Source organism: Perognathus longimembris, chromosome 16 (assembly GCF_023159225.1).
Source record: "Perognathus longimembris pacificus isolate PPM17 chromosome 16, ASM2315922v1, whole genome shotgun sequence".
Taxonomy (NCBI): domain Eukaryota; kingdom Metazoa; phylum Chordata; class Mammalia; order Rodentia; family Heteromyidae; genus Perognathus; species Perognathus longimembris.
Genome location: NC_063176.1, coordinates 27,136,034 through 27,156,495, shown reverse-complemented (window position 1 = coordinate 27,156,495; position 20,462 = coordinate 27,136,034). Strand labels below are relative to the sequence as shown.

The following is a 20,462-nucleotide window of genomic DNA, read 5'->3' as shown; positions in this document are numbered from 1 at the left end:
AGTTAAGTGGTCTGTAAGTGACAGACCCCTCTCATACTTGTCAATGGAAAAAAATAATTTTCTACTTTGTTTTTCCTCAGTTCAGCAAGGCTCATGTATTTCTAAAACCATGATACACCATGAGATTATAAGAGAAACAGAAATGAAGCACTGCAAGGTAAATGGACCTAGTTCTTTTAAGTACTTTGAGACTAAAGGTCATCCTAGTTCTTTACTCTAGAGCAAGCACTGCTTGTTCAGCCAGTCCTCTCATGATGATTTTATTACCATAGGCTCCTTTTAGTTTAGCATAACTTATTAAGAAAAGATATCTAATAGTGTTTACATTAATATTACAGTAAGAAATTCAGTTACCACATAGGTACATGCCAGGAACTCAAACTGCACTTAGAAATGGAGACAGAAGAAGATGGCAGTAGGGAGGGGAGGAGAAAGGAGGCCAGGAAGGAAAGGGGAGACGAGGTGATATTAGAGTTCAGCATTGAGATGCTCAGTAGAATCAAGGAATCCTTTCTTTGGTTTAAAAAAAATGTATTTATTTAATTTATTTTTGTGCCAATCCTGAGGCTTAAACTCAGGGACTAGGCACTGTCCCTAAGCTTTTTGTTCAAGGCTAACAATCTGCCACATCTTTACTCCGGGATTTTTTTTTTTTTTTTTTTTTTTTTGGTGCTTAATTGGAGATAAGAGCCTCACAGATTATCCTGCCCAGGCTGACTTTGAACCACAATTCTTAGATCTCAGGCTCCTGAGTAGCTAGGTGAGCCAGTGGGTCCTGGCTTAATTTATTATTTTAAGTAATTGTACCAAGGGGTTTCAATTCCACAAGTCAGACATGAGTATAATGCATCTTGATCAATGTCACCTTTTCCATTGTTCTTTCCCCATTTTCTCCATCCCATCCTTACCCGCAGATTATTTTGTTTGTCTGTCTGTTTGTTTTCCAGTCCTGGGGCTTGAACTCAAGGCCTGAGCCCTGTCCCTGGCTTCTTTTTGCTCAAGGTTAGCACTCTTCCACTTGAGCCACAGCGCCGCTTCTGGTCTTTTCTATATATGTGGTGCTGAGGAATCGAACCCAGGGCTTCATGTATACAAGGCAAGTACTTTACCACTAGGCCATATTCCCAGCCCCTACTCTCAGATTATGTAATTCAATCTTCCATAATATACACTAAATGTAATAACTATATTTGCTCACCTATTTCCCTCCATTTGTGTTCTCCCTCTCTTTTTACCAGCACTCCAAGGAAACTTTTGTTTTTTGTTTTTTGTTTTACATTTAAGTTCTTTCTTTTTTATTGTCAAGCTGATGTACAGAGAGGTTACAGTTTCATACATTAGGCATTGGATACATTTCTTGTACCGTTTGTTTCTTCCTCCCTCATTCCCCCCTTCCCACTCCCCCTTTCCCTCACCCCCCATGAGTTGTTCGGTTGGTTTATACCAAACAGTTTTGCAAGTATTACTTTTTTTAAATTAAATTTTATTGATAAGGTGATGTACAGAGAGGATATAGTTACATAATAAGGTAGTGAGTACATTTCTTGTGGTATTTGTTACACCCTCCTTCATTTTTCTTTCCCTTCCCCAGTTCAGATAAGCATATATACAATATTCAGTGTGCCAGAATCATATACAGTGACCACAGGGGTACGTCAAAGGAAATTCACCTAGTACATTAAACATAATGACAACAGTAAAATCCTCCTGTTTCCATCTCTTGGAGTTCATTTTGCTTAGCCTCATCTTATATAATCATATGTATGTAGCTGTTGAGCTAGTGTGCTCCTGGCAGGTCTATCCTAGACCTTTTTATGTTTATTTAGTAATTGTTTGGTTTTAGAGACATGATGTAAAGTTGCTGACCAAAACATGTAGAAATACCATTTGAAAAGAAGTTTGTTATTTTACAGACATGATCTCTACTGTTTTCCCCTCCCCCTCCAACAACCACATATCAGGGAGACCATGCGCCTTTGTCCTCTGTGCTCTAGGCTTGTCTCGCTCAACATTATTCATTCAAGATCTGACCATTTCCCTGTGAATGCCATTATTTTATCATTTCTTTTTTTTGCCATTAAGATTACCTTTATTTTAAGTACACATTAAACAAGAGATTGATTTTCTAAAATCAAATGTAACACTTTTGAAAGAGACATATTCTAAAATAACTGATTTCAATGACAAATTAAAAATGTACTGAGTAGTCTGATTTCTAAATTTATCTTGCTGTTATTTTCATTAAACATATTGACTATTTTTTCAGTAGGCAGACAATTATGTTTACTTTAGAGACAATATTTTTTGTTGATTATTCAGTAGAATTCATTATGTTACCTAATATGCACAGAATTGACTTTTCTATGAAATTATGTAGGATGTCATGTTATCTTCTCCATATTAATAACATAACTAAGTTTTTACTATGTAGTTGCCATATGTATGTGTGCATGTGTGCTTTCAGTTATCAGAATAGAGCCTAAAGTTTAAAGATGTTAAATGATTCAGTCAAATCACAAAAGTAGCAATGAGGATGTTTCAGAAATTCTTGACATCTAAAACAATTTGTATCTAAGTCTGTGTAAATGGCACATGTGATCCTGGCCCCACAGTTGTGCAGATATTTGTCCCAGGAGGCTACTTTTTTTTTTTTAACTGAAGAGACTATTTATTGTTACTAATGTTAGTAGTACATTCGTGCGACATTTACACACATGCAAACAATGTATCCTGATCAACATCTTCCTCTCTTATTTTCCTCCCTGCTCTCTCAAAGCCATTTCAATGAGTACATTGTATTTTCATATGTGCAAGTAAACTTTATGAGCAATATTCTTTGTTAGCTCTTTGTTAGAAACTTTTTTTTAGAGATCTTTGACATATCTACTTGCAGAAAGGCTTTAAAATATCTTATTTTCCCAGTACTTCTATACTGAATGACTTCCACTATGGAGATTCTGGTTAGTTTTAATCAGGAAAGATTCTGGAAACCAAAGTGGAGGAAAGGTTAAGAGCAGAAAGCAGCTGGACAGCCCTGCCTGGTTGGTTTCCTTTAGGGTATGACCAGCACCATAGTTGCATGCCACACTTCAGTCTCCTTATCTGTTCAACTAAAACCAAAAAGATTCTTAGTGGCTTACAGGGCTTAAATAACATTATATAATCCTGTTCTCTAGCACAGAGGAAACACTCAAGAAATTGCTAGTAAGCAAAGTTAAAAAAAAAAATCCAACCACCTAAAACAACACTCCTTGAATAGCATAGATTCATAAAAGGACTTTGTACGATCTGGTGCTTTATAATTTTTTTCTTCTTAAACTATGTTGTTTTTTTTTAGCAGAATGTTATGAGAATCTGAGTGTGTCCACAAAACGTTGGTTAGGTATTATACACATCTATGGAACAGGCATGGTGTAAACTCCTTGTATGGTTAACATATGTTAGTTTACATTTTAGAAAAAGCTGGTTGGGAACATGGTTTGACAATCAGCTTTGCATTACTGTAATGAAAGGCCTAAAGAAATTAATTTCAAAGAGGTTGTTTGGTTCATGATTCTGTGGGTTCCAGTCCAAGATCAGATAACCCTTTACTTTGGTCTCCAGACAGTGGTGGCACATCATGGCAGAAGCAAGTGACAGGATGAAACACTTACTTTGGTGTTGCAAAGAAAGAAGCTACAAATTCCCAGTGACCTAAGGACCTCCCACTAGGCCTCACATCTCAAAGGCTCTACTACCTGCTAGTAGCCCCACCCTGATGGGAGAGGGACAAGCCTTTAATAAATGGAATTTAGGGGCACACATCCAAACCATAGCAAGTGAGCAAGAGTCCTTCCTTTTCTCCCTTTATTTTTGCAGAAAACCAAGGCTTTTAAGAACAGTTTGAAAGCTAAAAGTCTGGTCTAAGCTACCAGTAGGACCAGCAGAATCCAGCCTGATTTCCTGTTACAGACTCTTCCCCCAGAATGAGAAAGACCAGCAGCACCAGAACATATGGGAGAACACAGTCAAGCTCTTCTAGAGAAACCCAGAAAAATCTAGGGCTTTAGTCCACCCTCTGTGAACCTTTCCCCTATGAAGTGCACAATCACCTTTCTGATGACCCATTTCCAATTTCCTGTTTATTTTTAACCAGTTCTGGTGTCATGGAAAGATTTTCCTGTGAGGTTCCAGTACCTTCTGTCAGCCTGGAGGATAAGTTGCAGCTGTGGAGTTTACCATGAAATTTGATTGGAAGCAATACTAGCTACCCACTTCCTGCACCCCCTACCTTTGCCTGCTGTAGCTCCACCTGATGCTAAACCAAATGCAGTGATTTCTAAGTTATGGCACATTTAGTGCATTTTTACTTCAATCCATCATCCAGCACGCTCATCCAGGCATCCAAACACAGGACAGAAATGTAAACAACTAAGCTGGCTCTATGAAAATTTAAAGTAAATGCATTTTCTTCTGGAGATAAGACATTGTTCACACAAATGACCTCAGGCTTCATTTGGAAAAGAAAAAGGTGTGCCGTAGTTTCTGATTGCCGTGTAATTCTTGCACAAGGCTAGTTTCCGGATGGATTAATCCTGTTCTGGTGGAAAGCTGATCTTTTTTGTTTTACCTTGGGAAACAAACATGGAGGTGAGGGGGTCGAGGCCACAGTGCTGAGTTATCTTGGGAGGTGACAGAGTCACAGTTCACCCTGATCCCGTTGGCACACACTACTTATGTGTGTGTCTTCCATCTTTCCTCACCAGGGACTCCCTGAACACAGAGCCACATTGTTCCCATCTTTTTCAGAGTCTCCACTTCCATCTCACAGTTAGGATTTGTAATTGTTGACTAACTATCCAAAAGACTTCCTAAGTATAAATCAATCATGTTGATTGGGAAAAATATATTATGATGCTCTTCTATGAATGTGAAATGTACAAGTAAATAAAAGAACACAGCTAAAAGATCCCTTATAGGGACTATTCCCTTTCAGATTCCAGACCAACAGACCTTAGATTCCATATCGAACACACTTAAGAACAACAGTAAATATTCATGGAGAACTTAAAAAATGCCAGGCACCAGTCTAAAAGTTTGTTATACACTAGATCCTCATATAGGCCTGTGAATGAGGCTATTATAAATACTCCATTTTACAGGTATGGAAACAAAGGCAGAAGTCACTAGCCATAGTGGTGATAAGATTTGAACTCAGGTAGTATGTCCAGTAAAGATGGAGTGAGTAAGCTAGTGAATTACAGAGGAAAATGGTGCCCTTACCATAGAAAGTTATAAGAGCCCAAGGGCTAAGATGACTTAGTTAAAGGCTTGGGTATCCTGCAATTTCAGGGTCTTGAAAAAAGATGGGGGGAAAAAACCACAGGAGAGGAGGCTGGGAATGTGGCCTAGTGGTAGAGTGCTTGCCTAGCATGCATGAAGCCCTGGGTTCAATTCCTCAGCACCACATATACAGAAAAAGCCCAAAGTGGTACTGTGGCTCAAGTGGTAGAGAGCTAGCCTTGAGCAAAAAGAAGCCAAGGACAGTGCTCAGACCCTGAGTTCAAGCCCCAGGACTGGCAAAAAGAAAAGAATAGAAACACAGAAGAGAGCCAGCAGAGAATCCACTCCTTTATTTTTCTCTCCTGGTCTTGATTTGACAGATAATTTTATAAATCACTTATCTATTGAATTTGATTACCAAACTAATATTTCATAGAACATTTTTGAGTTAGCTAGACATTAAAACAATAAGCATTACCCACGTGACATTTACAAGACTAGCTTGAGGATGTTAAAGATAACATCCTCATGCAGGAATATCACTCCTCTGGATGAATGGTGAGGCACCAATCATTCACTCAGACAGTCCTATTTTGTCACTTCAGGGTAGAGGTTAAGTCTTCACCTTCAGAGTCACAGCTCTGTTGCATTCTCTGGCAAGTTCAGTCTCCTGCTTGCCTCAGCATTCATCTTCTACATGCTATGGAGTAAACATGAGCCGTCCTGTTCTCTTGTAGGTTGGTGGATGGCTACTAGGACACTTTAACTTCCTCCAAGGAAATATTGCTTTATTGGATTTCCTGCTAAGCTGTTTCCCAGGTGACCATGAACCAACCAGCCCCTGCTGATGACCCGGATGCCAGCCCTAACCCCCTGTGCGTAGTTTGTGGCCAAGCTCACTCTCTGGAGGAAAATCACTTCTACACCTATGCAGAAGATGTAGATGATGACCTCATATGCCACATCTGCCTGCAGGCATTGCTGGACCCTCTGGACACTCCTTGTGGCCATACTTACTGTGCCCTGTGCCTCACCAACCTCCTGGTGGAAAAAGACTTCTGCCCAGTGGATCGGAAGCCTGTGATTCTGCAACACTGCAAGAAGTCCAGCATCCTGGTCCACAAGCTCCTCAACAAGCTGCCAGTCACCTGCCCTTTCACAGAGCACTGCACAGAGGTGCTACAGCGCTGCGATCTTCAGCATCACTTCCAGACAAGGTTAGTGGTGGCTCTCTTCCCCTTCCTCCTCATCATCCTCCTTCTATTCCCACTATCTCCCAAGGGCCAGGGGATTCTGTGCCCCAATGCCTCATGGAATGCTTGTTATTTTGACTTTGTCTTTGCAGCCAATGAAACCTTGGTTTGAAACCATTCGAAATAGATTGTGTCTCCACTGTTTATATCTCTGAATCCATGTGAGGGAATAGAACTTCGTAGAGTTGTGTTGTGTGTGCATATTTATGGTCTCAAAAAAACTGGTACCTTTCACTATATTGAACCATGATTGAGTGACCAGAGAATTTTATCAATCACTTGCCTATTTGATCTGGTTATAAAATTGATTAATTGTGCCCCCCATTTGACACATGCTTGTTAGAATCTCCCCTGCACAGCTGTTCATTGAGTAGATGTGCAGTGTTTTAAACTAAACATTAAAAAAGGAAATTTAGCAAATGTCTGTTATCTGAGTAACATGTTCTGTCAGGATTGTGGTGTGCTCGCTGCTGCTGGTAGCGGCTGGCAACACCCCACCTCCTGGGCACTCCTAAGCGGACAGTTTCACAGGCGGCCCTGGGCCTGTTCCACATGAGGAACTCTCTCAGAACACTTAGGATGCTTAATCAACAGTGAACCATAATACCACCGTTGTTTGTAAGAGGAAATTTGCAATGTGGTGTTGATCTTGGATCACTTGTGATCATGACAAGAGGCAGGTGCTGGTGTTTTTCTAAAGGTCACATACTTTAGATCATGAATCTGAGGCTTTGTGCTTGAGGATGTCTGTGGAGTCTCTAATGTGCATCAAAAGCAAGGGGCTAGCTGTAATGCAGAGCACATGTTTCCTATTCTGGTGATGCCAGTGGACTCATTTTTCTCCTCAAGATGGTGAGCCAAATCCTTCCAATGTAGGTTTGCAGGATACAGCTGACCATTTGTTAAGACTGAGGTCAGGTTGGGATGACCCTTCTTCCCAGTTCCCCAGATGTGGCCCAAGGAGAAAGCAAAAGGGAGTCTATTTCGAACTTCTGCTGGAAGTTTGAGAGGCATTGTGGGAAGGAAAATAAGTTCAGGTCAAAGGTGAGGTAGGCACTGATAGGTGCTGCTCCAAGTAGGGAAATGAGGAATCTGAGGAGGTGACCACACTGGGTTGAGGAGGTGAGGGATCTGGGAATTGGTAGAGCTCCATCTATACACGTCACATCCCCCTGTGTATTGCAATCTGTATATTTGCATGGGGGGGGGGGAAGAACTGTATTAGTTCTTTATTGTTGCCATAACAAATGATCACAACTCATATATTTATTATCTCACAGTGTTAAGGTTTAAAAATCCAAAAGAGAGTTCACCAAACTAGTATCAGGGTGTTGTAGGGCCACATGCTTTTTGGCCTCTTCCCTTACCTTTTCTAGCTTCTAGATGCTACCTGCCTTCCTTGGCTCATGGGCACTTCCTCCATCTTCAAAACAAGCCATGTTAGCATTGTCTGATTTTTCTCTCAGCTTCTGTGGACATGTCTTCCAGGACCCTGGCCCTCCTGCTTCCCTCTTGGAAGGCCCAGGTGATAATCTTGGACCTACCTGGGTGATCCAGGGGCCTACATGTGGTCTCAGCTTCAGAATACCTTTTTCCATGGTAGGTTCTGAAGTTTAGGAAGTGGATATCTTTCGAAGTCATTATTGTGCCCACCAAAGAGTAAGAGAGGTAAAGAAGAGAAAAATATAGTGAAATTGTTGAGGAGAAACTGAGACACAGGTATTGTCCCCAGCCTCTAGCTAAGTGCTTTGTTGGGGCTAAGAATGTGTCAAAAAATAGGGATGAGCTGGCACATGCACTTTAGGGTAGGCTGGAGCAGAGGCTGGGGAGGGGAGGCTGGGGGGCCATGCCATGGCAGACCTGTGGGGTCTCCGGGAGACTCGGTGTCCCTTGCTTTCCAAGCTGAGCAATGATTTCATTTACCCACCCATACCACATGCGTCCTGGAAGCCCAGGAGAGGGTGAGGATGGCATAGTTGACAATGATGAGGATGTGGGAGAAATAGCTGTAAGGGAAGAACCTCTGATGACAGCAAGTGAGTCCCCTCTGAGGCTTCAGCTCCCAGGAGAGGAAACTCCCACCTGGAGAAGGTGCGAGCCCGTCACCCTCTCTTACACCTCTCCACACTTGAGCTGCCTAAGTAGGTTGAAGCCACTATTTCCCAAAATATCTTATAATTAGTCATCAGATGCTTAATATACATGTCCTCTTCTCCAGCTACAGAGCACTATATTGGCAAGGACAAAGAATCTGAATGTAATCCAAAACCTGACTCAAGATGGCTGGCAAACAACCTCTTACTCCCCTCTATGGGACACAAAGGAGACAGAACAGTGGCTACCTATGGAGTACCCTGAGCAGGGCAGAGGCAGGGGTGACTGGAGACTAATGTTTCCTTGTCTATGTGCAGTCTCCAGAGTGGTGGCCCATGGTTGGTAGTGTAGTTGTATGCATGTGCAAGCTAGAGGAGAGCCTTTGTTAATAAATTTTGCATCTTTGATTATTCTTTAATATCATTAATCCATTAAGTACACATATGAATTAAATAGCTTTTATATTTCTGGTTGGGGGGGTGGTATTTCGCCAGTGGTGGGGCTTGAACTTGAGGCCTGGGCACCGTCCCTTTATTGCTCAAGGCTAGCACTCTGTCACTTTGAGCCACAGCTCTACTTTCTGTTTTCCGGTGGTTAATTGGAGATAAGAGTCTAACAGACTTTCCTGCCCAGGATGGCTTCAAACTGTGATCCTCAGAGCTCAGCCTCCCGAGTAGCTAGGATTACAGGTGAGAGCCAATAGTACCCAGTTGGCCTTTATTTTTAATCAGCAAAGTTATATGTATTTCGGATGTGAAGCATCATATTTTAAAATATGTATCTATTATGGAATAGCAAAATCCAGGTAATATAAACCACCCACATTTTTTTGTCTGTGTCAGACTGGAACTCTGTAACTGACACTTTTGCTCATTGAGCCACTTCTCCAACCCCACACACCCTTTTAATCTCCCATTAATCTTTTTTGTGATGCATACTCATAAGTTTCTATTAGCAAGTTTTTAAAAAATGTATGCCAGTACTGGGCCTGAACTCAGGGTCTCTCCTTCCCCCCTCTTTTTTGCTCTCTCTCTCTCTCTCTCTCTCTCTCTCTCTCTCTCTCTCTCTCTCTCTCTCTCGCTCGCTCTCGCTCTCGCTCTCTCTGTCTTCTCTCTCTCTCCTCCTTCTCTCTGTCTCTCTGTCTCTGTCTCTGTGTGTGTGTGTGTGTGTGTGTGTGTGTGTGTGTCTCAGCTTTTTTGCTCAACCCTGGAACTAGAGCTCCATTTGAGCCATACTTCCATTTCCAGCTTTCTTTGCTGCTAAATTGGAGATCAGAATCTCACTGACTTTCCTGGCTCAGCTGGCTTTAAACCGTAATCTTCAGATTTCAGCTCCTAAATAGGATTGCAGGCAAGAGCCACCAGCACCCAGCTTGTGTTGGCAGGTGTTAAATGCACATTTCTTTCTTATTCCAGCAGTGTTGCATAGGTCTCTTGAACTGATTCCTCTTGTCTCATGGGTACTTTGCACCCCTTGAAGGACAGTAGACTTGTGGGGTTTGGGTTGCACATAGGCACTACCCCTGTGGTGTCTGTTCTCCAAGATTCATGTCATCTAGACACAGTACTGACAGTCCACCTCATGCCTGCACCTAGCAGAAGTCCTTGAGTAAGACACAGAGGACTGACCTTGGCCATGCAGGACTGGAAAGGCCACTGATTCACACTAGAGAGCACATCTCTGTGACTAGAGAGTGAGCTGGGTATGATTGAGCATTAGGACCCTTGGGTAGTTCTGTTGATTTCAGCCCTTAGGAGCTCACAGGGGCTCAGAAGGGGCTCGTGTGGAGAATTCCTGGTAGGGGTAGGGTGACAGGCTTGATATGCTGGATTTTACCTTCCTCATCAAAGGACACTGTCAGTAGATGTCATGGAGCTCCCGCAGAGGTCCCATCTGGTGTTTCTGTCCTGATGCAGCCCATCCACAAGAGTAGATGTGGAGGGCAAGCCTTTCCCCTTGACCCTCAGTGAGCCTTGTCATAGGCTCCAGACTATACCTTTGTTGTATAATATTGTCATCTGCAAATGGGATATTCATCAGGGATCCACAGTGGGCCAGATCCTGAGTGACAGAAGTCATCATTCCTGACTTGTCAGGATAAAAGAAAGACTGAAAACACACTTCTGTGGAATCTTTTCAGAGAACCTCGCTTTGTCCCCCATGCTTTCTTTTATGTTCTAAAAATGGGAGATCACAAAGCTGGCTCTCTTAAGGATTCACTTGTATGAATAAAGAGATCATTAGTGTTTTTTATGAATTTTTTTTTTTTTTTGCCAGTCCTGGGCTTTGGACTCAGGGCCTGAGCACTGTCCCTGGCTTCTTTTTGCTCAAGGCTAGCACTCTGCCACTTGAGCCACAGCGCCACTTCTGGCCATTTTCTATATATGTGGTGCTGGGGAATCGAACCCAGGGCTTCTTTTATAGGAGGCAAGCGCTCTTGCCACTAGGCCATATTATCAGCCCCCATTAGTGTTTTTTGAAGGGAGTCAGAATGAAAACATGATGCCATTGTCCTCAGCCACACCTGGCGGTATGTTCTCTGGGAGTATTGTCTTAATTAACTTTGTTCCAATGCCTAGGAGTACCAATGCCTAAAGATCTATCCTGGGCAGAGTAGAAAAGACACTAGAACTTATAGGCACAGGAAGGAACTTCCTGAATAGAGTCCCAGGGACACAAGAGATAGGGGAGCGTCTCGACAAATGGGACTACTACAAAATAAAAAGTGTCTGCACAGCTAAAGACATAGCCACCAAACTAGAAAGACAGCCAACCATATAGGAAAGGATCTTTACCAGCACAGCAACAGACAAAGGCCTAATATCCGTCATCTACAGAGAACTCAAAAAACTAACCCCCTCCAAGCCCCGTAAACCAATTATGAAATGGGCAAAGGAGCTAAAGAGAGACTTCACAAGAGAAGAGATAAAAATGGCAAAGAAACATATGAGGAAATGCTCAACATCCCTGGCAGTAAAGGAAATGCAAATAAAAGCAACCCTGAGATACCACCTCATTCCAGTTAGAATGGCCTATACTCTGAACTCAGGCAACAACAATGCTGGAGGGGATGCGGGGAGAGAGGAACCCTTCTCCATTGTTGGTGGGAGTGCAAATTAGTACAACCACTTTGGAGAACAGTATGGAGGTTTCTCAAAAAGCTCAACATAGACCTACCCTATGACCCAGCCATACCTCTCCTAGGCATCTATCCTGAAAAACAGGTCTCAGGATATCAAAAAGACATCTGCACTTCCATGTTTATCACTGCACAATTCACAATAGCCAAAATACTGAAACAACCCAGATGCCCCTCCACAGATGAATGGATCCAAAAAATATGGTACCTATATACAATGAAACACTACATAGCTATTAGAAATGGTGAAATATTGGTATGCTCAGGGAAATGGTCAGAACTTGAACAAATAATGTTGAGTGAGACAAGCCTAGAACACAGAAAAAAAAGGGGCATGATCTCCTTGATAGATGACTGTTAAGGTTGGGGGGTGGTGACAGTAGAGACCAGGTCTGTGAAACAAAAAACTTCTTGTCAAATGGTATTTCCCACAGGTTTGGGTCAGTGACCTTACATCATGTAACTAAAACCAAACAGCTACTAAACATAAAAAGGTCTAAAATAGACCTCTAAGTGGATCACAATAGCTCAAAAGCTATGTATGTATGATCATATAAGACAAGGATAAGCAAACTCTATTGTTGACATTATATTTAAAGTTCTAGGTGAATTTCCTTTGGCATATGCCACGTGACTACTGTATATGTTTTTGGTAAACTGTGTATTGTATATATGCCTACCTGATCTAGGGAAGGGAAAGAAAAACGAGGGTATAAGATATCACAAGAAGGGGCTGGGGATATGGCCTAGTGGCAAGAGTGCTTGCCTCATATACATGAGGCCCTGGGTTCGATTCCCCAGCACCACATATACAGAAAATGGCCAGAAGGGGCGCTGTGGCTCAAGTGGCAGAGTGCTAGCCTTGAGCAAAAAAGAAGCCAAGGACAGTGCTCAGGCCCTGAGTCCAAGCCCAGGACTGGCCAAAAAAAAAAAAAAAAGATATCACAAGAAATGTACACCCTGCCCTATTACATAACTGTATCCCTTTTGCACAACACCTTGTCAACAAAATTTAATTAATAAATAAATTAAATTTTTTAAAAAAAAAAAATCTATCCTGGGATCCCCTGCCCACTGACAGGAGCCCTTTTCTGTGGTATGGTCTGGACAATGAGGGCTCTGTCTACTGGCTACAGCACAGGGAGAATTTCAGAGCAACGAAAAGGAGCTTTGGGTCTCACCCAGGGAAGAGAACCCATGCTGCTGGTCTGGTTGCTTGTTTCAGCCTGGCTGGGCACCTCTACAGAGTGGGCATTGCCATCTGTCTTTACTTTGAATTTCTAACCCTGAACTCAACTTTTTCCTTACTCCATACTTTGCTCCTGTTTGGTTTCACAAAAGAAGAAAACAAGGGAGGATGGGGTAGGGGGGTGCTGAGATGACATGTAAGGGTAAATAGCACTGTCAAGCAAGGTGCAGCTAAAGCGATGAGCTTAGAGCTCATTACCAGCAAGGAAGCTATAGAACAGTCCATGTCATTTGAAGGTAGGGATTTTACTCCCAAGGGATTGTGTTAATGCACATCTCGAAGGTAGGTAATGGATTATTCAAATGTTATAAGGTTAGCCAGAGAAAAGTTTTCTTTCCCTCATAGAACACAAGGCCTAGGAGTAGGATGATTTTATCATAATGCCATCAGGAATCTAGGCTCCTCCTACATTTCACTTTAGTTTCCCTCTTCAAGTTTGTCACCACATGTTCTCAAAATAGCTGCTCAACCCCAGCATCACATTTAAGTTCCACAAAAATATCAAGTAGGAAGGGCAACGTACAATGTGCAAATTGGGATTATCTCCTTTCTGAGACACCACTCCTAGTAATTTCTGCTTAAAACTTTTGGCCAATATTATGTTACATTACCACCATCTGCAAGAGAGGCTAAGTAGCCAGGCACCAATGGCAAGAGAGGCTAAGTAGCCAGGCACCAGTGGCCCACGCCTGTAATCTTAGCTACTCAGGAGGCTGAGATCTGAGGATCAAGGTTCAAAACCAGCCCAGACAAGAAAGTCTATGAGACTCTTATTTCCAATAAATTACCAAAAAAAAAAAAAGACCATGGAAGTGGAGCAGTGGTTCAAGTGGTAGAGTGCTAGCCTTGAGTGAAAGACGCTCAGGGATAGCACCCAGGTCCTGAATTCAAGTCCCAGGACTGGTTAAAAAAAAAAAGGCTAAGTACAGTACTAACCTTGAACAAAACCAGGGTCTATTATAAGGAGAGAGTGGATATTGGATAATGATTGAGTAATGACAGAAGAGGAAAGCAGGAAGCAGAAACTTCATTTTCACATTGTATTTGTATTTTTTGAATTCATTTTCCACCCCCTGAAATGCAAGCACATGAATGAGCAGCACCTTCCTTCTACAAGGCAGCAAATGGCAGTAGCAGCCTGAACAGCCCAAGCCTGCAGGGGTCACAGTACAGTGTCAACACAACCCTGGCAGCCTGGGTGATAGGTCACACTATTTATGTGTTAGGATGGAGCTTTAGGGTCCACATCCCATGATTGTACAACTCCAAGTTCAGTAAAAGATGATAACGTGTCCTGGGAATGTGGCTTAATGGTAGAGTGCTTTCTTAGCATGCATGAAGCCCTGAGTTCAATTCCTCAGTACCACATAATCAGAAAAAGGCAGAGTATCCCTGTGGCTCAAGGGGTAGAGTGCTAACCTTGAGCAAAAGAAGCTCCAGGGACAGTGCCCAAGACGGAAGGGAGTTCAAGTCCCAGGACTTGCAAAAAGAAAAAGATGCTAACATGTAACTTCCCCCATCCCATCTTGACAGCAACCCTCCAAGTGAAGCACCATATTTATGCAATGTTGTTCTGTTATAGAAGAGGTGATGGAAATTTAGAGGCGGAGTAATAGACCCAATGATACACAGCCAACATGGAACAGAGCTAAAATTCCAATCTCAAGCTTGTCTGACTCCAGCAACTAAACACCAAACCTGTTTTCCTCTGTACTGGGGCCTCAGCAGCACTGACTCACTCCTGCAGCCTTATGTGGAATAGAATTCAAGTTTGAGCCCCCCCAAAACTAGAAATGATTACAGGTCATGATTTGTCAGAGTTGCTTATCTCTGGTATAAACTGTAGAAGTGAAGTCTGTACATTCTGTGGCTCTTGTGTACCCTACTTTCAGCTGTAAGAAGAGCTCAGATGCCAGACCCCCAGTTACTTGCTGTGTAGCTGCTAGCAGTCAGTCTCTTCTTGTATATTTTCTTCCTATCCAGGCCAGTTTGATGGCACTACTTGGTTGCTATTAGTACAACTGTCTCATTGAGCCATTTCAGCTAAGACTCAGGCCTTGAGTTGACAGCGGACTTGACTCTTCTTGATGTGGAACAGAGGGAAAAGAGTCTTCTGTCTTACAGTGCAGTCCTCATCTTAGGACAGGTGCTGTCTCTAGCACAACACATGTTGTCTTTTTGGTTTTGGTTTTGTGGTACTGGGGATTGAACCCAGGACCTCATGCATTCTATGCAAATGCTGCATCCATGAGCGTTCATCCTCAGTCTTAGACTCACAGCTCTTCCAACTAGAAGAGGTGATAGGGTCCAGTTACTGTGGACCAGGTACTATTGGTTCTGTTTCTAAAAATGAAGTGACTAGGCTCAGGGACTTAAGTGCCTGGGACTATCCGGTACAATCAGAGCTTAATTCAAGGACGAATGGGAGTCCCCTTCATGTAGGACAGGCCCCTGTACATCATCTGAACAGAACATTTTTTAAGACAGTAACACAGCCTCTCCTTCCATAGACAGCCTGTTTGCAAGATCATCCAGCAAGCTGTCACCATGCTTATCTGTGTCACTGTAACCAGGACAGTGATGGATAAAATGTCTTAAATGCTTTCTGAATATGCATTGCTGCTCAGAAGGTGGAGATGGCTCAGGCTTAAAGCACTCCCATGTCCTAGTGTCTAAAAGCTCGCCTTGAGCTCAGACCTCCATGCTGTGCTGCAGAGGCTGATTTCCCAGTGTCTTGCTCGAAGCAAGGCTGTGGGGCAGCTTTTGACTCTCTGCTTATTCACACGTGGGGTCTGGAAGTGCCAGGCTCTGCCCTCTTCCAACACATTTCTCTGCTCTCAGTCTGGCTGCTCCTGGCCAGTGATGTAAACGTACCAGCTGCTTCCCAAGAGCCAGTCGGCATCGTGCAGGAGGGGCTGGTCCCTCTACCAGGCATCAGCCCTGCTCTCCTCAGCCTAAGCCCTCTGGCCAAGCATGGCGAGTCCCTCCCATCTCCCATCTCCTCATCCAAGACTCCAAGGACGTAATCCTCTTACAGACCTATGATTTATAGCGTGGCTTAATCTACAGGCTCCAAGTTAGATTCGCTCTGATCGACTGATTGTGGGGACATGAACAGGTTTCCCTAAAGGGGCTGGGCTGAGTCCCTGTAGCCAGCAGAGAGAAGGTAGCCAGAAGGAAGGCAGCAGCCTGCAAGGGGAAAAATGAAGGCACTTCTGTTGCTGGCTCTGCCCTGGCTCAGCCCTGCTAACTACATTGACAATGTGGGCAACCTGCATCTCCTGTACTCTGAACTGTGAGTCCTCTCTCTGTGCCTGCTGCACCTGTGTTTCTGTGTCCTGTGTGTTGGGGGTGGGACGTGAGGCACCTCCCTAGCTGGCATGTGTGTTTGAAAGAATACATTCTATGTGCCCTGCATACGCCATGGCAGAGACTCTGCCAGTGTCTGCGCTGCATGCTTAGCTGTGCTGCCTGTGACTTAACAAAAAACACCATCTTAGCAGATGCGCTGTCTCCCCAAGCATTGTTTCCCTGCATCTGTGCCAACGTTGCTAATTTTCTTTTCATATTCAGCCTTCTCCCAATAGATAGGTCTTCTTTCCCTTCCATAAATAGAACATCGAGAGCCATTAAGAACAGACTTTGCAGGCCCACATAGGCAAGGTTTCTCTATAGTGTATATATTTTTCTTTTTTTGTCCTATAGTATATTTGTAATGACAAGCGGACGTCAATCTTTTAACATTATCAGCCTGTACCTAAAACAGGTACCAAAAAAGGGAAAAGCGAACTCTGTGTGTGTATGTTCTATTTTTCACTTTTGATCATTTCTAAGCCTATGGGTTAGAAATTGTGACATGGGCACCAATATTTCTATCACCCCAGCTTAATGATTAATATTTTGGTACATTTGCTTCATATATTTTCTATTTTAATTTAGTTTTATTGTCAAGGTGATGTACAGAGGGGGTAACCAATGGTCTGGGGTAGATTGTAACTGTCATGACATTTCACCTCTAACTAATGCATCTTTGAAACATAATGATATTATCCTATAGGCTAAAGCCTATTTTGTTAGAGGAAATTGCTCAATTTCCCAACCTCTAAAATGAGCATTTTTCTGGCCCCTTTTGCATAGCAGTATGAATGGATTCAGGCAATCACACAGAAGGGCTACAACAGTGTTTGAGACATTTACAAAAGTGCATTTTTCAAAATTTTTAAAGGGCACTAGGTTTATCTTGTTCTTTTTTTTTTTTTAAATGATATTAGGGTGGATTTTTTTTTTGTATGCTGGTCCTTGGGGTTGAACTCAGGGCCTGGGTGCTAACCCTGGGCTTTTTTGCTCAAGACTAGTGAGTACTCTAACATTTAAGCCACAACTCTGCTTATTGCTTTTTTGATGGTTATTTGGAAATTAAAGACTCAAGGACTTTCTTGCCTGAGTTGTCTTCAAAGTACTATTCTTGGATCTCAGCCTCCTGAATAGCTGGATTACAGGTGTGAGCTACAAGCACCTGGCTGCTACTGGCTTTTGAAGTTAGGACCTCATGCTTGCGAGGAGGTGCTTTGCCACTTGAGCAATACCTCTAGCTCCCCAAACTTAAATGTTCTATTAACCAGATAGGTTAAAAAAGCAAACATTGGTTTGCATACAAATTAGTCAGTGGGAAAATGAAAACAAGGACTCAAAGTCAAGTTCATAGACCCCTGATGAGAAAAGTGTGGTTGGCAGGGCCATGTGGTGACAGCCAGGGTCTCTCTTGTGATTGGCTAGTCTCACCAATTTGTCTAGCAAAGTAACCGCTCAGTAAGTGCTTGACACATGGACCTCATGCCTTGGAGGCAAAGCAGTTATTCTGGGAACTCTGCTTTTCAGGCTTACCTGGTCTGTTCAAAGGGAGAATGAAAGAGAGCATCTCTAGGGAACTAAAGACACTGGGAAGGTTTCCTAGGAAAATATGACAGCAGACAGTCTCATTGAGATTATGAAATGTTCCCTCCTCTCTCCTGATGGATGCTGTTGAGATCACTGTAATCCAATCAGATGGCATTCCTGCCTGTCCATTCACTATACTTGTTTTCTCAAGCTGTTGTTAACAAGTTTTTACAAGGGAGTACCTAGACATTTATTCTCTCACAGTGTGGGAAGTCCAGTAATTTAGTAACCAGGTGCCAGCTGGCCTACACTCCCTATGAAAGTGTAGAAGAGGAGCCTTCCTTATGTCCTTCATTTTCAAGTGGTAGCTACAGGCATTCCTTGGCTTATGGCTGCACCACTACAATTCTCATTGCTGCCTGCACCTGGTTTTCACCTCTGTGTTCTTTCTGATTTTATTTCTCCTATTTTTTTAAATAAGGAAATTAATTGTGAGAGTTCAGATACACTTGGGTGCTCCAGAATGGTTGCATCTTGAGATTCTTAACCTAACTTCACATCTAAGATCCTTTTTTTCCAAGTAAGGCCACATTCACAGTTCTGAGTGGATATATCTTTTGGGGAGCACCACTTACTCCACTTTAGTTACTACTGAAGACCTTCCAATTTAGTATCCTATTGAAAGGGGACTCTCCATCTTGGCTGAACAAGGTCTTATCCTACAAATATATGCATCATAGACAACGTTTTGTGAATGAAGAGAGGACATAGGCAGGTCATTACTCTTAAAATGTGATGCCAACCAGAAAGCACGATGCTAGAGAGTTTCCAGGATGGTGCTTCCAATCTCATCGGAATTTTCTCAGCGTCCAATTACTGGGAATGCTTTTTGAAGGAATTCTGCGCAGCTGTTTCTGGTGATAGCAAACAAATCTGTGAGCTGCAGGCCCATTGCAGGTACCATGTCATTCTTGAAAGAGTACGGGCAGTAAGAAATTAGGCCCAGGACCCACCTTCTAGGGCTGAATAGCTGAGCAGATGAAATTGATGTAATAAGAAATTATAGGGCATGATAAAGGCAAGAGAATGTAAATCTTTTTTTTAATATAACTTCTCAATGATTCCAAGTCCGAAAAAGACATAGTTAATCCCTAATTTCCCAGTCACCACACTAAATATGTTACCAGAAAGATTAAAAGCTAAGTTGAGCTTGCATCTGGCAAGAGAATTCAGAAAAGATTAAGACTTAAGTACAGGTGATAGGACAGTTCGTTAGGAAAGAAGTATGGCAGAGAAAGAGAGCACAGGGCATAGACATGCCACAGGAACACAATATTTCAGTCCTTTATCTACCATGTTGTAGCATCTGTTACAGAGCTGGGCTTTGGGATAAATAATGAGAACTGGAGTCCTTGTAGATAGTTTTCTGATTTGTGGAACTCCTTTCTATTGCTTGAAAGGTTATGATGTCAAAGATTGACTGTCCTGTTCCTCTTTTTTTTTAACCCTTCTTACTTCCTTATTCTTTTGTCACCCTCTACCCCATTTCATTGTCAGACTGGTTTTGGTTTATCAGCTTATTCTGTCATCTTCAAGCTCCATGGGCCATGATTCCCTGATAGGCTATTTCACTGCTAACTCATATAATTTTCACAGTAAAGTAGGCAGTCTATTGAGAGGAGGTAGAGATTGTCCACCTCCAGTTCCCAGACTTTGCATGTTGAGCTAGATATTGAACTATAGGAAGGAACTAAGCCTAGTCAGGGGGTAGGAAAAGAAAGCCTTTCAGATGGTATAAACACCATGGACAAAATTATTTGGTGTGTCTAGAGAGGTAGAATGCCTACTAGTACTGCCAGAAGAAAAGGTGGTTTGGCCAAATCTTTGGAAATCAACAATGAAGGGGTTACTGGGTTAGTTTAGCATTCCAGGGAGCAGGCAATTGTGGCAAGTTCCTCGGGGAAAAGCCTCTTCTTTCACCTATCATAGGTCATTAGGACCTAAGGGCTGCTGGGTAGTTTGGTGATTGGCCAGCTTTCTTCCTGGCCTTGAATGAAGCTTTCTCAGTGATAGCCTCCCAGATTTTTCTTCTTGCACTAACACATTCTCATTGTGAATTCTGCCCACCTGGGTCCCAGCTAGAACACTGGCGCTCCTCCAGTGAATGGTTTTATAGTACAGCCCTAGGACCTTCAAATACACATGCCTACAGGAGCCAGGCAGGCATTGTTTAAAATTGTTGACTCATTTCAGTATCAAATGAAAGGACATGGTGAGGCCTCTGGCCAACTGCAAAATGAATGCCAATTCCAGCACTCATGAGCTTGAATACCTGAATATGCATATATGCATACATAATTAGATCTAATATAGTCCATTATCTGTATAATGCCTGTGGGCAGGTAATTCAATTCCAAACAGCAACCCTGGGTTCAGTCCTGCAGATCACTTCTATTCTTTTTTTTTTTTTTTTGCCAGTCCTGGGCCTTGAACTCAGGGCCTGAGCACTGTCCCTGGCTTCTTTTTGCTCAAGGCTAGCACTCTGCCACTTGAGCCACAGCACCACTTCTGGCAGTTTTCTGTATAT

At 42.7% G+C, this 20,462-nt stretch overlaps 1 protein-coding gene and 1 long non-coding RNA gene across 3 annotated transcripts in view; one reads left to right on the top strand and one right to left on the bottom strand.

The window, feature by feature from the left end:
• The window catches only part of Lnx1 (ligand of numb-protein X 1), a 104,553-nt gene that overhangs the window by 13,107 nt on the left and 70,984 nt on the right, over window positions 1-20,462 (top strand). The window contains exon 4 of one of the 2 annotated variants that reach the window (XM_048364788.1): window positions 5,999-6,479. In XM_048364788.1, coding sequence (XP_048220745.1) covers window positions 6,088-6,479 — 392 coding nt within the window. In that variant the 5' untranslated portion in view covers window positions 5,999-6,087. Of the gene's footprint in view, window positions 1-5,998; window positions 6,480-14,547; window positions 16,293-20,462 lie in introns of those variants that run through there. The other variant, XM_048364789.1, reaches the window with a different exon arrangement.
• On the bottom strand, window positions 1,137-3,657 carry LOC125364967. The gene is made up of 3 exons (XR_007213602.1): window positions 2,859-3,657; window positions 1,563-1,566; window positions 1,137-1,251 (listed from the first exon to the last, which is right to left on the bottom strand). It is a non-coding gene; the product is annotated as an uncharacterized LOC125364967 (long non-coding RNA).